Source organism: Neltuma alba, unplaced genomic scaffold (genome assembly GCF_004799145.2).
Source record: "Neltuma alba isolate B1F8T4 unplaced genomic scaffold, ASM479914v2 tig00005358_pilon, whole genome shotgun sequence".
In the NCBI taxonomy this organism is placed as follows: domain Eukaryota; kingdom Viridiplantae; phylum Streptophyta; class Magnoliopsida; order Fabales; family Fabaceae; genus Neltuma; species Neltuma alba.
The window spans coordinates 1-12,257 of record NW_021634080.1 but is presented as its reverse complement, the minus strand read 5'-3'; the positions used below and the strand labels follow the sequence as shown (position 1 = coordinate 12,257).

The 12,257-nt window shown below is 32.7% G+C and overlaps 1 protein-coding gene across 1 annotated transcript; it reads right to left on the bottom strand.

The window, feature by feature from the left end:
- Positions 1–5,890: 5,890 nt before the first annotated feature.
- LOC114747561 (COP9 signalosome complex subunit 8-like) lies at positions 5,891–11,022 on the bottom strand. Its single transcript, XM_028935920.1, has 5 exons — positions 10,756–11,022; positions 10,576–10,655; positions 9,823–10,004; positions 7,790–7,897; positions 5,891–6,275 (listed from the first exon to the last, which is right to left on the bottom strand). Exons 1-5 carry the CDS (start codon positions 10,837–10,839, stop codon positions 6,136–6,138), a joined length of 594 nt encoding a protein of 197 aa, XP_028791753.1. The 5' UTR covers positions 10,840–11,022; the 3' UTR covers positions 5,891–6,135.
- Between the last annotated feature and the right edge of the window lie 1,235 nt (positions 11,023–12,257).

The window sequence follows — 12,257 nt, the reverse complement described above, 5'->3', positions numbered from 1 at the left end:
TAACCTATAATAAGGAATAGAGTGATAAGTCAAAAGCCGGTGAAAAACATAAGCCGGAAAGAGATGCTTATAACTTATGAAATTGTGTGTTTGCTTTGGAAAAAAAAATCCTGAAAACATTTATTGCAAATTTAATACCAAATCTACCTTCTGGCTCTTCTCCCTCATATGTTGATTTTGTGCATTTTCAAATTTTTTAATATAACATAATTTTCTAAAAAATTATCATATGATAAATAACTTTTTGTATTAACGGTGTTTTTAATATTTGACCATATGTAAATGTAATACACACACACGCATAGGTGAACATATGTATTACTCCCTCCTATTCGTATTATAAATTAATGTAAATTTATTGTATTATGTAAAATTACTTTTTTAATCATGTTTATTATTTGTTAAAACTCATACCCATTTTGGTCATTTTACAACCAAACTTACTTTTACCCAACTATAATTTAAACAATCTTTTACCAATCTCACTTTTACAAGTTAACTTTTCTGAACTCCAATCCAAATACAATTCAACTTATCTATTTTTTTTTTTTGGACTCAACTTATCTAATTTAATTTTTATCCAATTTCACTTTTTCATAAACCAAACTCACAATAAGCTATTTTTTTAATCGCTATTCCAAACAGAGCCTAAGAAAAAGTATTCAATAAATAAACTAAAATTAAAAAATTATTAAATTCGTAACCTTCTTAACAACGACCAAAAAACTTAGTTGTTCTGATAAGTGATGTGGTTAAAATCCCAGGGTATTTTCAAATTGTATCTGTACCCACATGGAAATTGCACTTTTACTAATCCGGATAATTAATAATTTAAGAGTGTGATATAAAATAAATTATTTCATGAAAATATGTAGAAACCATATAAAAATAAAAACAACAATCACGATTTAATTCAAGACAAACACAATCACTTGAAGATTGGGGTCCAAATTCACTCTATATATTGTTAGTTGCCACATTTCGAGTTGATTCTAAAGTAATTATAATGATATTTCTAAAGTGTTGTAATAATCTTATGAATTATTTTTATTTCATATTCAATTAAAGTTAAATTCATTCCCTAAATATCCAAGCAACTAAATAAATCATGAAGAATAGTTTCAAGCCACTGCAAATCTCTTGAATTATTCATAGTCTAAATATTTATTTTTACTTTTATATATTTGGGCTCTTTTTTTCCCTCCTAATTCATCAAAATCGTTCAAAAATTTAATTCAATAGTAACCAATAACATGAAGCACAAATTTGTGTGTGTGTATATATAACTAGAAAAATCAAAATATGTTCATGAATCAAAATCCACAAAGAGCCACACTTGAAAGAATATAAACTGCTCGTTTTCACTAGTCAGGCTACGTACCTACTCCTCAAGTGAGTAATTTACAAACACATATTAAAATTAATAAATACTACATCTGATCCTTAATATAAGATATGTGCTGTCTTTCTTAAAATATCCTTACTAATTAAGTGTATTGACTAAAATTACTATTATTAGGATTACTTTGGGAAAAAATACATAAATACGAGAAACAAAGTGGATTGCGGTCTTATATTTAAGACCAAAATAAAAGTCAAACAAGATTTTATATTAAGGACCGGAAATAGTATCTAATTATGATAAACAATCACAAGTTAAAGAGTAAAGAGAGAAAAGAAAAATCAATTTCAAAACTTTCTATGGGGTTGCTCTCCTACTCCACCAAATATCTCAGAAAAAAATTCATGAAGTACTACTTATAATTAAGGTTGAAACTCCAGTTAATACAAAAACACAAACTTGAGTTTTACGTTGCCTCTTTCTTTGTTTCTTTCTTTTTAAATTTTATTGTCTCTTTCTTTCTTTTGCAAAATAAAAATATGAGGAGATTTTATGATAAAATCACTTTTTGTCCTAACAACTAAATTTAGGGGGGAAAAGCATATGAAATAAATCAAATAGCAACAAAATATTTATAAATTTAATTTAATATATCCCAAAGTCTAGCCTTAAATATCTAAGTATATCACATGCACTTACCAGTTTACAAGAAAAACAGGACCATTCCCATGCATCAATCAATTTTTTTTTTCCATAAAAACTACTTAAAAATAAGAAATCCTTAAAAACTCATTTCGCTGAGGTACGAGGCTTGTTAAGCCTAATTCTTAAAAAGTCTAGCTATACATCTACATCATCAAAAGATATTTGGTTGAGTTTAATTCAGCACACTCGAGCATTCTATGGGGTAATTTTACTTTTAAAATATTAATTTTTAGGAGCAATTTTATTTTTAAAGTATTTTTTAGGAGCAATTTTAATATCACCGTTAAGGCGTTAACTCTTCAAAAAATCCATTAAATGAATGTACATCAAACATCTTAAAATATTTTTTAATTTTTTTTAGGCTGTTATATATATATATATGTAAAAATATTTTAGGGTGTTTAATGAATCAGATATTAAGTTTATGTTAAAAAAAAGAATTTCAAAACGGTGTTTATAGGGTCAGATGAACGTCAGAGCCACATATATTTTGTCAAGAGACACAAACCCAAAACTGATGAAAAGTTCTATTGTTACAGGGCCTGACATGACCCTCTGAACCCAAAAAGGAAAAAGAGTTATATGATAAACAAAGTTGAAGACTTCATGTTGAAGGTGATTCAAGTAAATATTTATTATTTTAAAAGACAAAAGAAAAAAGATGAGAGGGTAAGAAGAAACAGTAAACCGCAAGAAAAAGTGAAAAACAGTGCACCTCACGTTCTGCAGATATTTTGGAACCTCCACGTATGCTAAAGATAATGCTTTCAGTTTCAAGGTCGGCCACAATATTAAAACCAATTAATTAATTAATTAATGATTGCCTCAGTTAAATCGAATATTTGTCTAATTGAATGAGTATCTCTTCCCTTATCGATAAGTTATTCCAATATTATTATGTATAAGACCATACATCAAACAAAGAAAATAAAGGAAAACTAAATAAACAATTCGATTAGTAACTGGAAACCTGGACGTATTATACAATGAGCATAATATTGTATTTATCACTATTCTTATTAAAAAATCGATTTTTTCTAAAACAAAATATTGTAGTTTTATTTTTAATATGCATGTTAGAATAATTAAAGCAGAAAAACTTACGTACTTAATTTTACATGCTTGTCCAATTAAATCAAAACAACCGGATTTAAAAGTGTTAATGATATAAATAAAAAGATTTTATTAATTTTTATCATATAAATAATATATTTTTAAAAAATCCACATGTCTTGATTTGATTGGAACCAAGCACATTACCTATATAAAGTTTAGCACATAAATTTTCTCCATAATTAAACTAGTAACAAATTTTGAAACAAAAATTATTTTACTTGCCATATAAGTATGTAACACAAATTTATTTAACTAATTTCATGAGACATATTAAATTTTTACTCCAATTTTTAGGGTTGTGTTTTATTAAAAAAATCATTATAAAAAGAATGTTATATAAATGTGTGTGTGTGTGTGTGTCACATTAGCTAAAGTCAAGAAAACGATTGAGAAAAGAGGAAAACAAGCACAGCAAGTTAACAAAAGTTAGCAAACCGACCTATGCTTCTTTGAAGAAGCTTACTACAATAATAATAAGAAGAAGATCGATAATCCTTCGTTTCGTACCTTCATGATGATTCATATGGAGAAATCGAAATCTTCATCATACGCATTCGACCACGAGAGCATCATCGTCCCGAAGAAGAAGAAGCAGAAGCAGAAACCGGCGTTGTCGGAATCGGAGATGGAGGCAGCTCGGCAACTCATCCAGCTTAGCCACGGGGATTCTTCCTCCAGTCATCGTTCCCTAACAGGCGGCGAGGTCGTCGTCGAAGACAACAATAGCAGTAACAGCTTCAGCGTACAGGGGAAACCACGAGAAGAAGAAGAACAACAAAAGAGCAAGCTCGAGGATGTCGATGTATCTTCCAACGTTGGAACAATGGATGAGGGAGAAAGTTTGGGGGAAATACGAAGGAGTCGAGGGAGAAAGAACAAGAGGTATCGCCTCGTTCTGGATCTGTATAAAGTTACAGAGCCTGTGATTTCCTGTTATTAGAGGCTTTTCAAGTTTGAGAATAACGACGTTGTGGAAGATCAAGTGTAGAAATCGAACTGAACTTTCTAGAATCAGATGTAAGAAACAAATGAGATCCACTGCGAGAGAGAGTGAAAGAAAAAGGGTTTTTCTTCACATTTGACTGTCTTTTGATCTCTCTCTGATCACTTCACACAAAAATCACTTTAGAGAATGTTGTTCTGATTTCTGCAAACGAGCATTGTAATGTAAGCTAACTTGAAATGGGATTCCAATGTGTGTATACTGTATATATTCGTTTCCCATGAAGCTTGTTTGGTTCTTTTTTTTTTGTAAAAAAGAAAAATAGCTGGGTAGACACAGCAAACGGGATATGTCACTGTTGTGACGTTTGTTTAGATTTACAAAATAAGTTAAGTATGTGAGAGGGTTTTATCTTAATTTACGTAAACATGCTTATGGATCGCAGCTCCAAAATCTGTATATCTCTATGGGATAAGGTAACAGATAAGTTGTAAGAAGTGAAAGTGTTGAAGAAGTAGCCTATTGAAAATTTCATTTTTTGTTTAAAAAAAAATATTTTTGATGATTCCAGGGGAAGTAAGGCAATTTGATTCATGGCTTAACACAATGAAGTTTAGTTTTTGCTTTCATGTAGATTAATTGGTAGGAGGAAGTTATGAAGAAGATATTGGGGGTATTGTGGCTGAGGATTGAGATTGTGTGTTCATGATAACATTATGAATTTTATGATATTCTTTTTTTTTTTTTTTTGGGAGTGAAATGACAAGTTGGGATATTATGGCTTGGTTTTGGTGAGGTTAACGTCGAAATAATTTTGGGCATTGAATGGAATAGGTTAGGAAGCTGGCATTTTCATACCCACTTTCAATGCTACACTTTCACATGCTTATTGTATGTTCCCTTCTCGGTTAGGGATTGAAAATATAAGAATTTTTCTTCATGGCATCACAATCAAATTGGTCATGTTGGTTACTGAACTTTAATTACATCTAAGACATGTCAAAAATCAAATCTTATCACATGAGATTTTTTTTTAAACTCAAAATATCTTTATATCATTTTGAACTTAAAATTAATCTCTGTCGAATCAAGAATATTAAACCTTTCTAATAAGTGTACTTTCTAAGATTTGAACTCTTGTAGTATCTTTGTAAGGAGGATGATACTGCTTAGCTTAACTTGTTGGTTGTTATATTAAAATCTAATTAATGAGTAATTTGCAAGTATTTTGGAAGTGATTTTTATTAGCTTGAGTTTTGCCTTGGCTAATCTCTAAACTAAAATCAACTAAACTTTATATTTACCAAAAAAATTAAAGAAAAACTCAATTCCATTTAAATAAAATTGAGAACTTACTTGTGTAAGCAAGGGGAAAAAATCGTTCGACATGGTACCTCTAATTAAAACAAACAATGCTTATATTTAACTTTAAAATATTGGACATTATACTAGATAATCACATTAAAAAAAAATTAACCAAAAATAAATAACGAACTGAAAATCAGTCAAAAAATAACAAATTGAATGAAATTTCATATATATTAAATAAAAATTAGATTGGCCCCGATTCAAGTATGATTCAAACTAATATTTTTATCAAATATGATATTCAATTTCAGTAAACATTTCATTTTGCAGCCTACTCTACTTTCCTATTGTCTGTCGAGCGGATTCTAGGACACAGTATAGTTATACTACCGTATTAATTGATTCAAACCCATGACAATTCACAAGTTATTGCATACGCACAAAAGTACAAAATAAATCCATCACGCACGAGAAAATCTTAAGCTCAAGCAAATGCCCAGTTAATAATTACCATTGATAAATGAGGTTTACTTGCAATGCAAGCAAAGTTTAAGTTTCGAGATGAAAATCCAGAATGGGCATTACAAACAAAGTGTCAAAGGCACACATTAAAGCAGCTTTACACAACATATCTAGAAGTCACTGCTTTGGGATGATGGAAGTAGAAAAGGTAAAGATTATGAACGAAGAGGCACCTATGTCTTCACCAGGTCAAAAGATTCTAATGCTCAAGATGGAAGACATACTCTGTCAAACACTGCAATTTACTAGGATCCAGTTTCTGCTCTGTCACAATAGGTTGCTTCTTCACAGTTAACATTCGAGAAGCTGGGTCCACGGCCCAACCTTGCTGTAGCACGTCTGGCATTATACAAACGAAAAATGAGTATAAGAAACATCTAGCGAGAAATGGAAAAGGTTCAACGAACAAGGGGTTTGTCATAATTTTAGCCTCATAAGGATCACTAAAACACCAAACTTTATATACAATAAGTACAGCATTATAGAGAATAAGCATACTGTCAATACCAATCTTTATCGGGGCATGGTATAGAATAGCCACAATTTTAGCATAAAAATGATTCATAACTACAGCATTATATAGAATTAGCATACTGTCAATCCAAAACTTTATCGGAGCAGCAATGGCACCCAAATTCACCATAGGAATCCTGGGGTCTTTTTGAGTTTTGAGGTCCTTACAAGTAATTTCTACGAGTACTCCAAATCCATGCAAGAAAAGTTTAAGTCAAAATCCAACCTGGTGTCCATCAGATAGGGACTTGACAGTGACATGCAAGCTGCAACGTTTTTATCTTCTTTTTGTGGATGAAAGGAGAGGAAGGGGGGGGGGGGTGATATCTTCTTTTTGCCCTTTATCCTTGGGGTGTAATTTATTGGACAATTTGATGTCCCGGACTATCCTCTTCAAGCGATAAACCAAGATATTATCCCTTTTCATTTGCCCTTAACCAAATGTTAAAACGTCACCTTCCAACCAAATAACAAAATTCTCTGCTTAAACTTCAAAATTAACTTGCCTCAAATTCAGCCGCTGCTCTGTCAACCACAAATTTTACCAAACCACATAATTGATTATCTTTAAGACCCTGAATAAGGTTTTTTTTTTTTTTCCAATTCCAAATTCCGAAGATCTCTTCAGACAGCCAGCATGAATTACTTGTATAATAAAACAGAAATATTAATTTGGGCCACGGAGAAATGGAACATATTATTAACAGAGCAACAAACTATAATGATACAATGAGAGCTGAAAACCAGCTTTGATTGGCCATTTTAATTTGCATGACATTCAGAGAGATTCTGAAATTATGAAACAAAGGTATTTATGTGAGTGTTAGTTAACAAGGAGCACATGAATGGATAAGGCTATCTATCACACGCTCATCACGAGTGTTCAAGGTCTACTCTTTGAAGTTTCACGTTCAAGTACATGGGACTTTCATTTGTATATCCCGGGGTTCTCCATCATTTTACTCTGTGTCTCTCCTCCTTTCTTAGTGATTAAACTTTCTTTTATCCAAAACAGGAAAATAGCTCTGCTTAAGTAGGGCACTTTGAGCAACATGCTTGATCCTTTCAAGCAGAAATAATCTTTCTTGTCTTTCAATAAGGACTATGGCATGGTATTCATTGTGAATCCGTGCATTAATATGTGTAAATCATGGCTACATACATATATTAAACAAAGACGTTGGTTGTAGATGTCTTAAGTGCCTTCCAGTATAAAATTTCATTTGGTTAACCTTACAGCATTGGCTCTGACCTAAGAAGCAAATGAAAGTGGGAAAAGTGGGAAAATATCTCTAGAATCGCACAATTTTTAATTGAAACAAAGCAACATGATTACTTACAACTTGTTGCATCATCCTCACTCATTCCAAGAAATAAAGCTGTATCCTGAATGCTTATGGTAGAATAAGCAGAGAGAAGCAGCTGAAACATCTTCTTTGTGTAAAGTTCTGCAAAGAATTGATATGCAGATAAGTGATATAACGACTTGTATAGTAGAAAGCATGGTGGCAAGAAAGACCGATGAACTTTATTTTAGGCTCTTAGATAATCATGCCATAGTGCTTAGATCTTTGAATATCCATTCTTTTTCTCCTTTCGGGGTAAAAATTTGATATCCTTTCGTTGCATGCAAACGAAGACATAAAACAAAATGTTCCAACGAAAGAAAAAAAGCATCCATGTTGACCAAATATCTCTCCAATCTGAATTTCTCTGCTTCAGGTCATAGCAAAATTATATTTGTTGACATCGTCAAATCAATAAGAGTTTTTAAATAGAGTGACTGTGTGCATGATCAACAAGAGAAACATGTAGTGGGTATGGTAAATGCAATGTCAACATTCAGATCCAGTATGGGTGCATTATAATAACTGTAGTCTTGGTCTCAGAGTTTATACACATACTTAAAACTGGCAATAAGCAACCCAAAAACACAAAATAATGAATATGGACACAAGGAAATACATTCAGCAACATGTTTTGACTAACTGCAATTAAATTAGACCACAAAATAAATTGGTTTAGAAAAACAATGAACACATGTTTTGGCTAAATTAAGTTCTAGCAGTAGCAATCAGAGCTAACGAGACAATAACAAAACAAAACTAATTGTCACCAAAAAATAATTGGATTATTTAGTATAAGCGTATCATGAGGATGGGGGAAATCTCTATATTTTATAAATGACACAACAATTATAGCAGCAGCAAGCCTCATCCAATTAAGTAAGGTTGTCTATGCGGATCATGAATCACAAAACACCATTATTCCCTATCAACAACCAAAGCCTCACATATATCATTTACTAAAAAATTCTGTTTGATAACTTTCTTAAGTGTCCTTCTTGAACTCCCTCTACATCTTTCCATAGGGCTATAGACCATATGCTCAATTGTTCAGACCACTAGCATCTCTATGGACCTTTCTTATACATGTCCAATCCATCTTAAATGTGACACCAACTTTTCCCGTATGCAATCATATGAATCGTTTATTTTCTTGTATGAATGCACATCCACATCAGTTCAACTTTGTATACCATATGGTTTAAAATCTTCTTGCTTTGATATTATCCCTAATAAGATAGGGGGTTTTATAAGTTAAAAAACTACGATGCTACAGAACCACCATTAGGACTTGCAACTTAACAGTGAGATGCATATATTTAAGTCATTTGGGTGATACGCTGACCGAAGCTGCTATAGATCGGATTGACTGAAACAATGCTTTGCTTCCATAAGGATCACTAAAATACAATCAACTTGGTGTTAGCTTGGGTCATTTTTCACTTAAATAGCTTCCATTTATAAGCCACAACCCCTTAATTAACACTTAACAGTTGCTTTAACAACTAACACATCACTGGCTCCTTTTAACAATGATGCCCAATACCCATGATAGGATACTTCAACCAAAAGCAGTATCTCTGTCTGTAAATTATGTCTTAGCTCACCTAATAGTTGCTAAAGATTAAAAAACCTGTACTGCTTGCCCGCCAATTACCAGAAGTAGCAGGGGAGGGATAGCGAGGGAACAGACTGAAATCTCTATGTTATGACCAGAATAATCGTCTGGTAAGATCTCCCATACTTTATCCTACACCATTTCAGAGTACTTTGTTGAAAATTGAAAAATATAACTTCAATGCCAATTACATGCCACAGTAAGTGAATTTGATAGTTATCATAGAGTGAAATCTATACCTCACAGCTAGAGTCAAACGTTTGCCCAATTTTTTCCCTTTTTATAATTCATTTTAATGAACGTAAATTAGAAACTTGAAATATTAGCAAAGTTCAACAGAAAATTTCAGTGAAGACACGAGATTTCCCAAGCATCCCTGTTAAATAAAAATGGGAATTTTAAAACTTGCCTGAGTATGCAGCTACAAGGCCTTTAAGCTCCTGACTCCAGTCAAAACCACGAATTGCCTCATGCACTCCCCCATAGTCACGAGTCCATAGCTTCTGCCCAATTTTCCAAGCTGCAACTACCTCTGGCTTGTTTTCTTTGATCGAGGAAGGTATTGATTTCCAAAGAAACCGTGCACTGTTACTGCAATATCAGCACAGCAATTGTGATCAACCCAAGAACAATATCACCCCAAAAGGGCCAAGAACTCCCCCGCTGCAATTAGAAAAATATAATAATTCAAGACAAGAACTAGCAGGCGCCTGATATGAATAATCGCAATATCAGCATATCAAGGAGCACTCACTGCAAAGTTCTAACCCTACAAGACTAAAAAGAATGCAGAATGCCTTACTTATACAACTGTCCAGAATTACACAAGACCTAAGGCTCTACACCCGAGCACTCAGTTTAAAAGCCATGAAAGATACGCAGATGAGTAGCGGAATTTGTAAAGCATATGTCTTCATGCATTCTATCTTCCTATAGGACACATTTCAGAGCCAGCAAAGCCTCTCGGTTTCGGAGTTCATAGTTCACCCAAAAACTCAATAAATTAAAAAAAAAAAAAGTTATATCATTTAAAGGAATTGCATTGAAGAAAGCGAAAAGAACTAGGTGAAGGAACCCAGATGTCACTCTCATTTCAAAATTAACATTCGAAAAGCAAAGACAAAAGTTGCAAGGAGAAGCAACAAGAAGAGAATGAGATTACATGTCATCAACATAAATGTGACCCAGGAGATGAATCGCATAAGGCCATTCATCCTGATAAGAAACGCCTTCTGCTGCAACCTGCTCAACACAAAAGGCCAAAAAAAAAAAAGGATGAATACTCCGCATTAGGATTAAATTAAGCGATGCAATCGAAATAAGTGGAAAAATAATTAATCACCTGGAGCATGAGGTTGTCGCAGATATCGGCAATCTTATCGTACGAATGGGAAGCCAAAGCCGCCGATATGGTAGAGGAATACATAGGAGCAACTCGGCTAGATTCTCAACTCAGTGAGTTACAGTTACTAGTCTGACTCGCTGAGTCGCCGGAGAGAAGGATCACAACCACCTCTGGGTCGTCGTGATTGCCCTTGGGCAAGTGAAGCGAGTGGGAAAAACGGTGCTCTGCTTGGGGTTGCCGGCAGAGGCTATGGAGAGTAACTCGGTAATTTCCGCGACGGCACATCCAGATTTTTGGCTGGCAATTTATAATCACGTGATTAATTTGTTTTAAGTTTGTATTTTACAAGACTGCATAAAAGAGTTTTATTTTTATCATTTAAAATTTAATACGGCTCTCTCTACATATTTATTAATATAAAAATAGATTTTATATTTAGAATGAAAGCGAGTACATATGACCTAATTTATAATTTCATACTGTTTAAAATCTAATTTTGGATGTATATAATCCTGTTGTATGCAAATAAATCCTTAAATTTTAAATCAATTACAGCAAATAATACAGAAAACTAGTAGCCAGTTTTGGTTCGATTCCACAAGAGCCAAGACTCGGATACTTAATTAGGCTTGTGTAAAGAGGATTACATTTTGTGAACTTAATTACTTTAAGTGATGTGATAGGGATTATGTCAGAAATGAAAAATGGCAGACACACATCTCTTGTAATTGAGGGGGGAAAACATTGTTGCCATTATAATTTTTGTTAACACATCTCTTGTAATTGGCCAACGTATCCTTAACGAAAGGCATATAAAACAGCAATTACCGATGCTTTTTGACAATCTCTCTCGGTGTGTCCTGCATCTACTCGTCACTCTGGGGAATATGAGCTTCTCCTTTACTGAAGTTTCTTCTTCTTCACTGTTGTTCATTCTTTTAATTCAGTATATTTAGTCAACTAATAATTAAATTTAACCTAAATGGTTAGGGTGACATTATTATGATTTCAAAACTTTTAGAGCATATTGAACTTAAAAAAACTTTTGCATACCAAACACTTCTGAGTAAAAACTTTTAAGATAAATTTAAACCTTAACAAAAATGACAGGGTCACTAGTTCAACATATTTGATTAACTAACAGTCAAATTTAACCTAGATAGCAATATAATGGATAAAATTACTATGATTTGGAAACTTATAGGGCCATATTGAACTAAAAATTTTCAAATACCTAACACTTCTAAATAAAAATTTTTTAGACAAATTTGCACATCAACCTTTTGTCTTTATATGTATCACAGAGAAATTCCCCCCCCCCCTCAAAACTTGCTTATTTTAAAGGGAAAATTAGGGATAAATCCCCACTTAGCAACTTATTTTTTAAAATGAAATCTAGACTTTTGTAAAAGGGTTGAGGTCCTTTTAAAGAATTAAAAACACAGTTGAAAATACAAAATACCCTCAATGAAAAGCCTAAAATTGAAAATTGAAAACGC

What these genes read in the sequence shown, in the direction of transcription:
- LOC114747561 (XM_028935920.1), bottom strand. Translation starts at nt 10,839, where the DNA reads ATGTATTCCTCTACCATATCGGCGGCTTTGGCTTCCCATTCGTACGAT. An exon ending in CCTTGTAGCTGCATACTCAG is followed by an intron (nt 7,898 to 9,822) that starts GCAAGTTTTAAA and finishes AATTCTTTGCAG; the next exon opens with AACTTTACACAAAGAAGATG. An exon ending in TGAGGATGATGCAACAAGTT is followed by an intron (nt 6,276 to 7,789) that starts GTAAGTAATCAT and finishes GTATAATGCCAG; the next exon opens with ACGTGCTACAGCAAGGTTGG.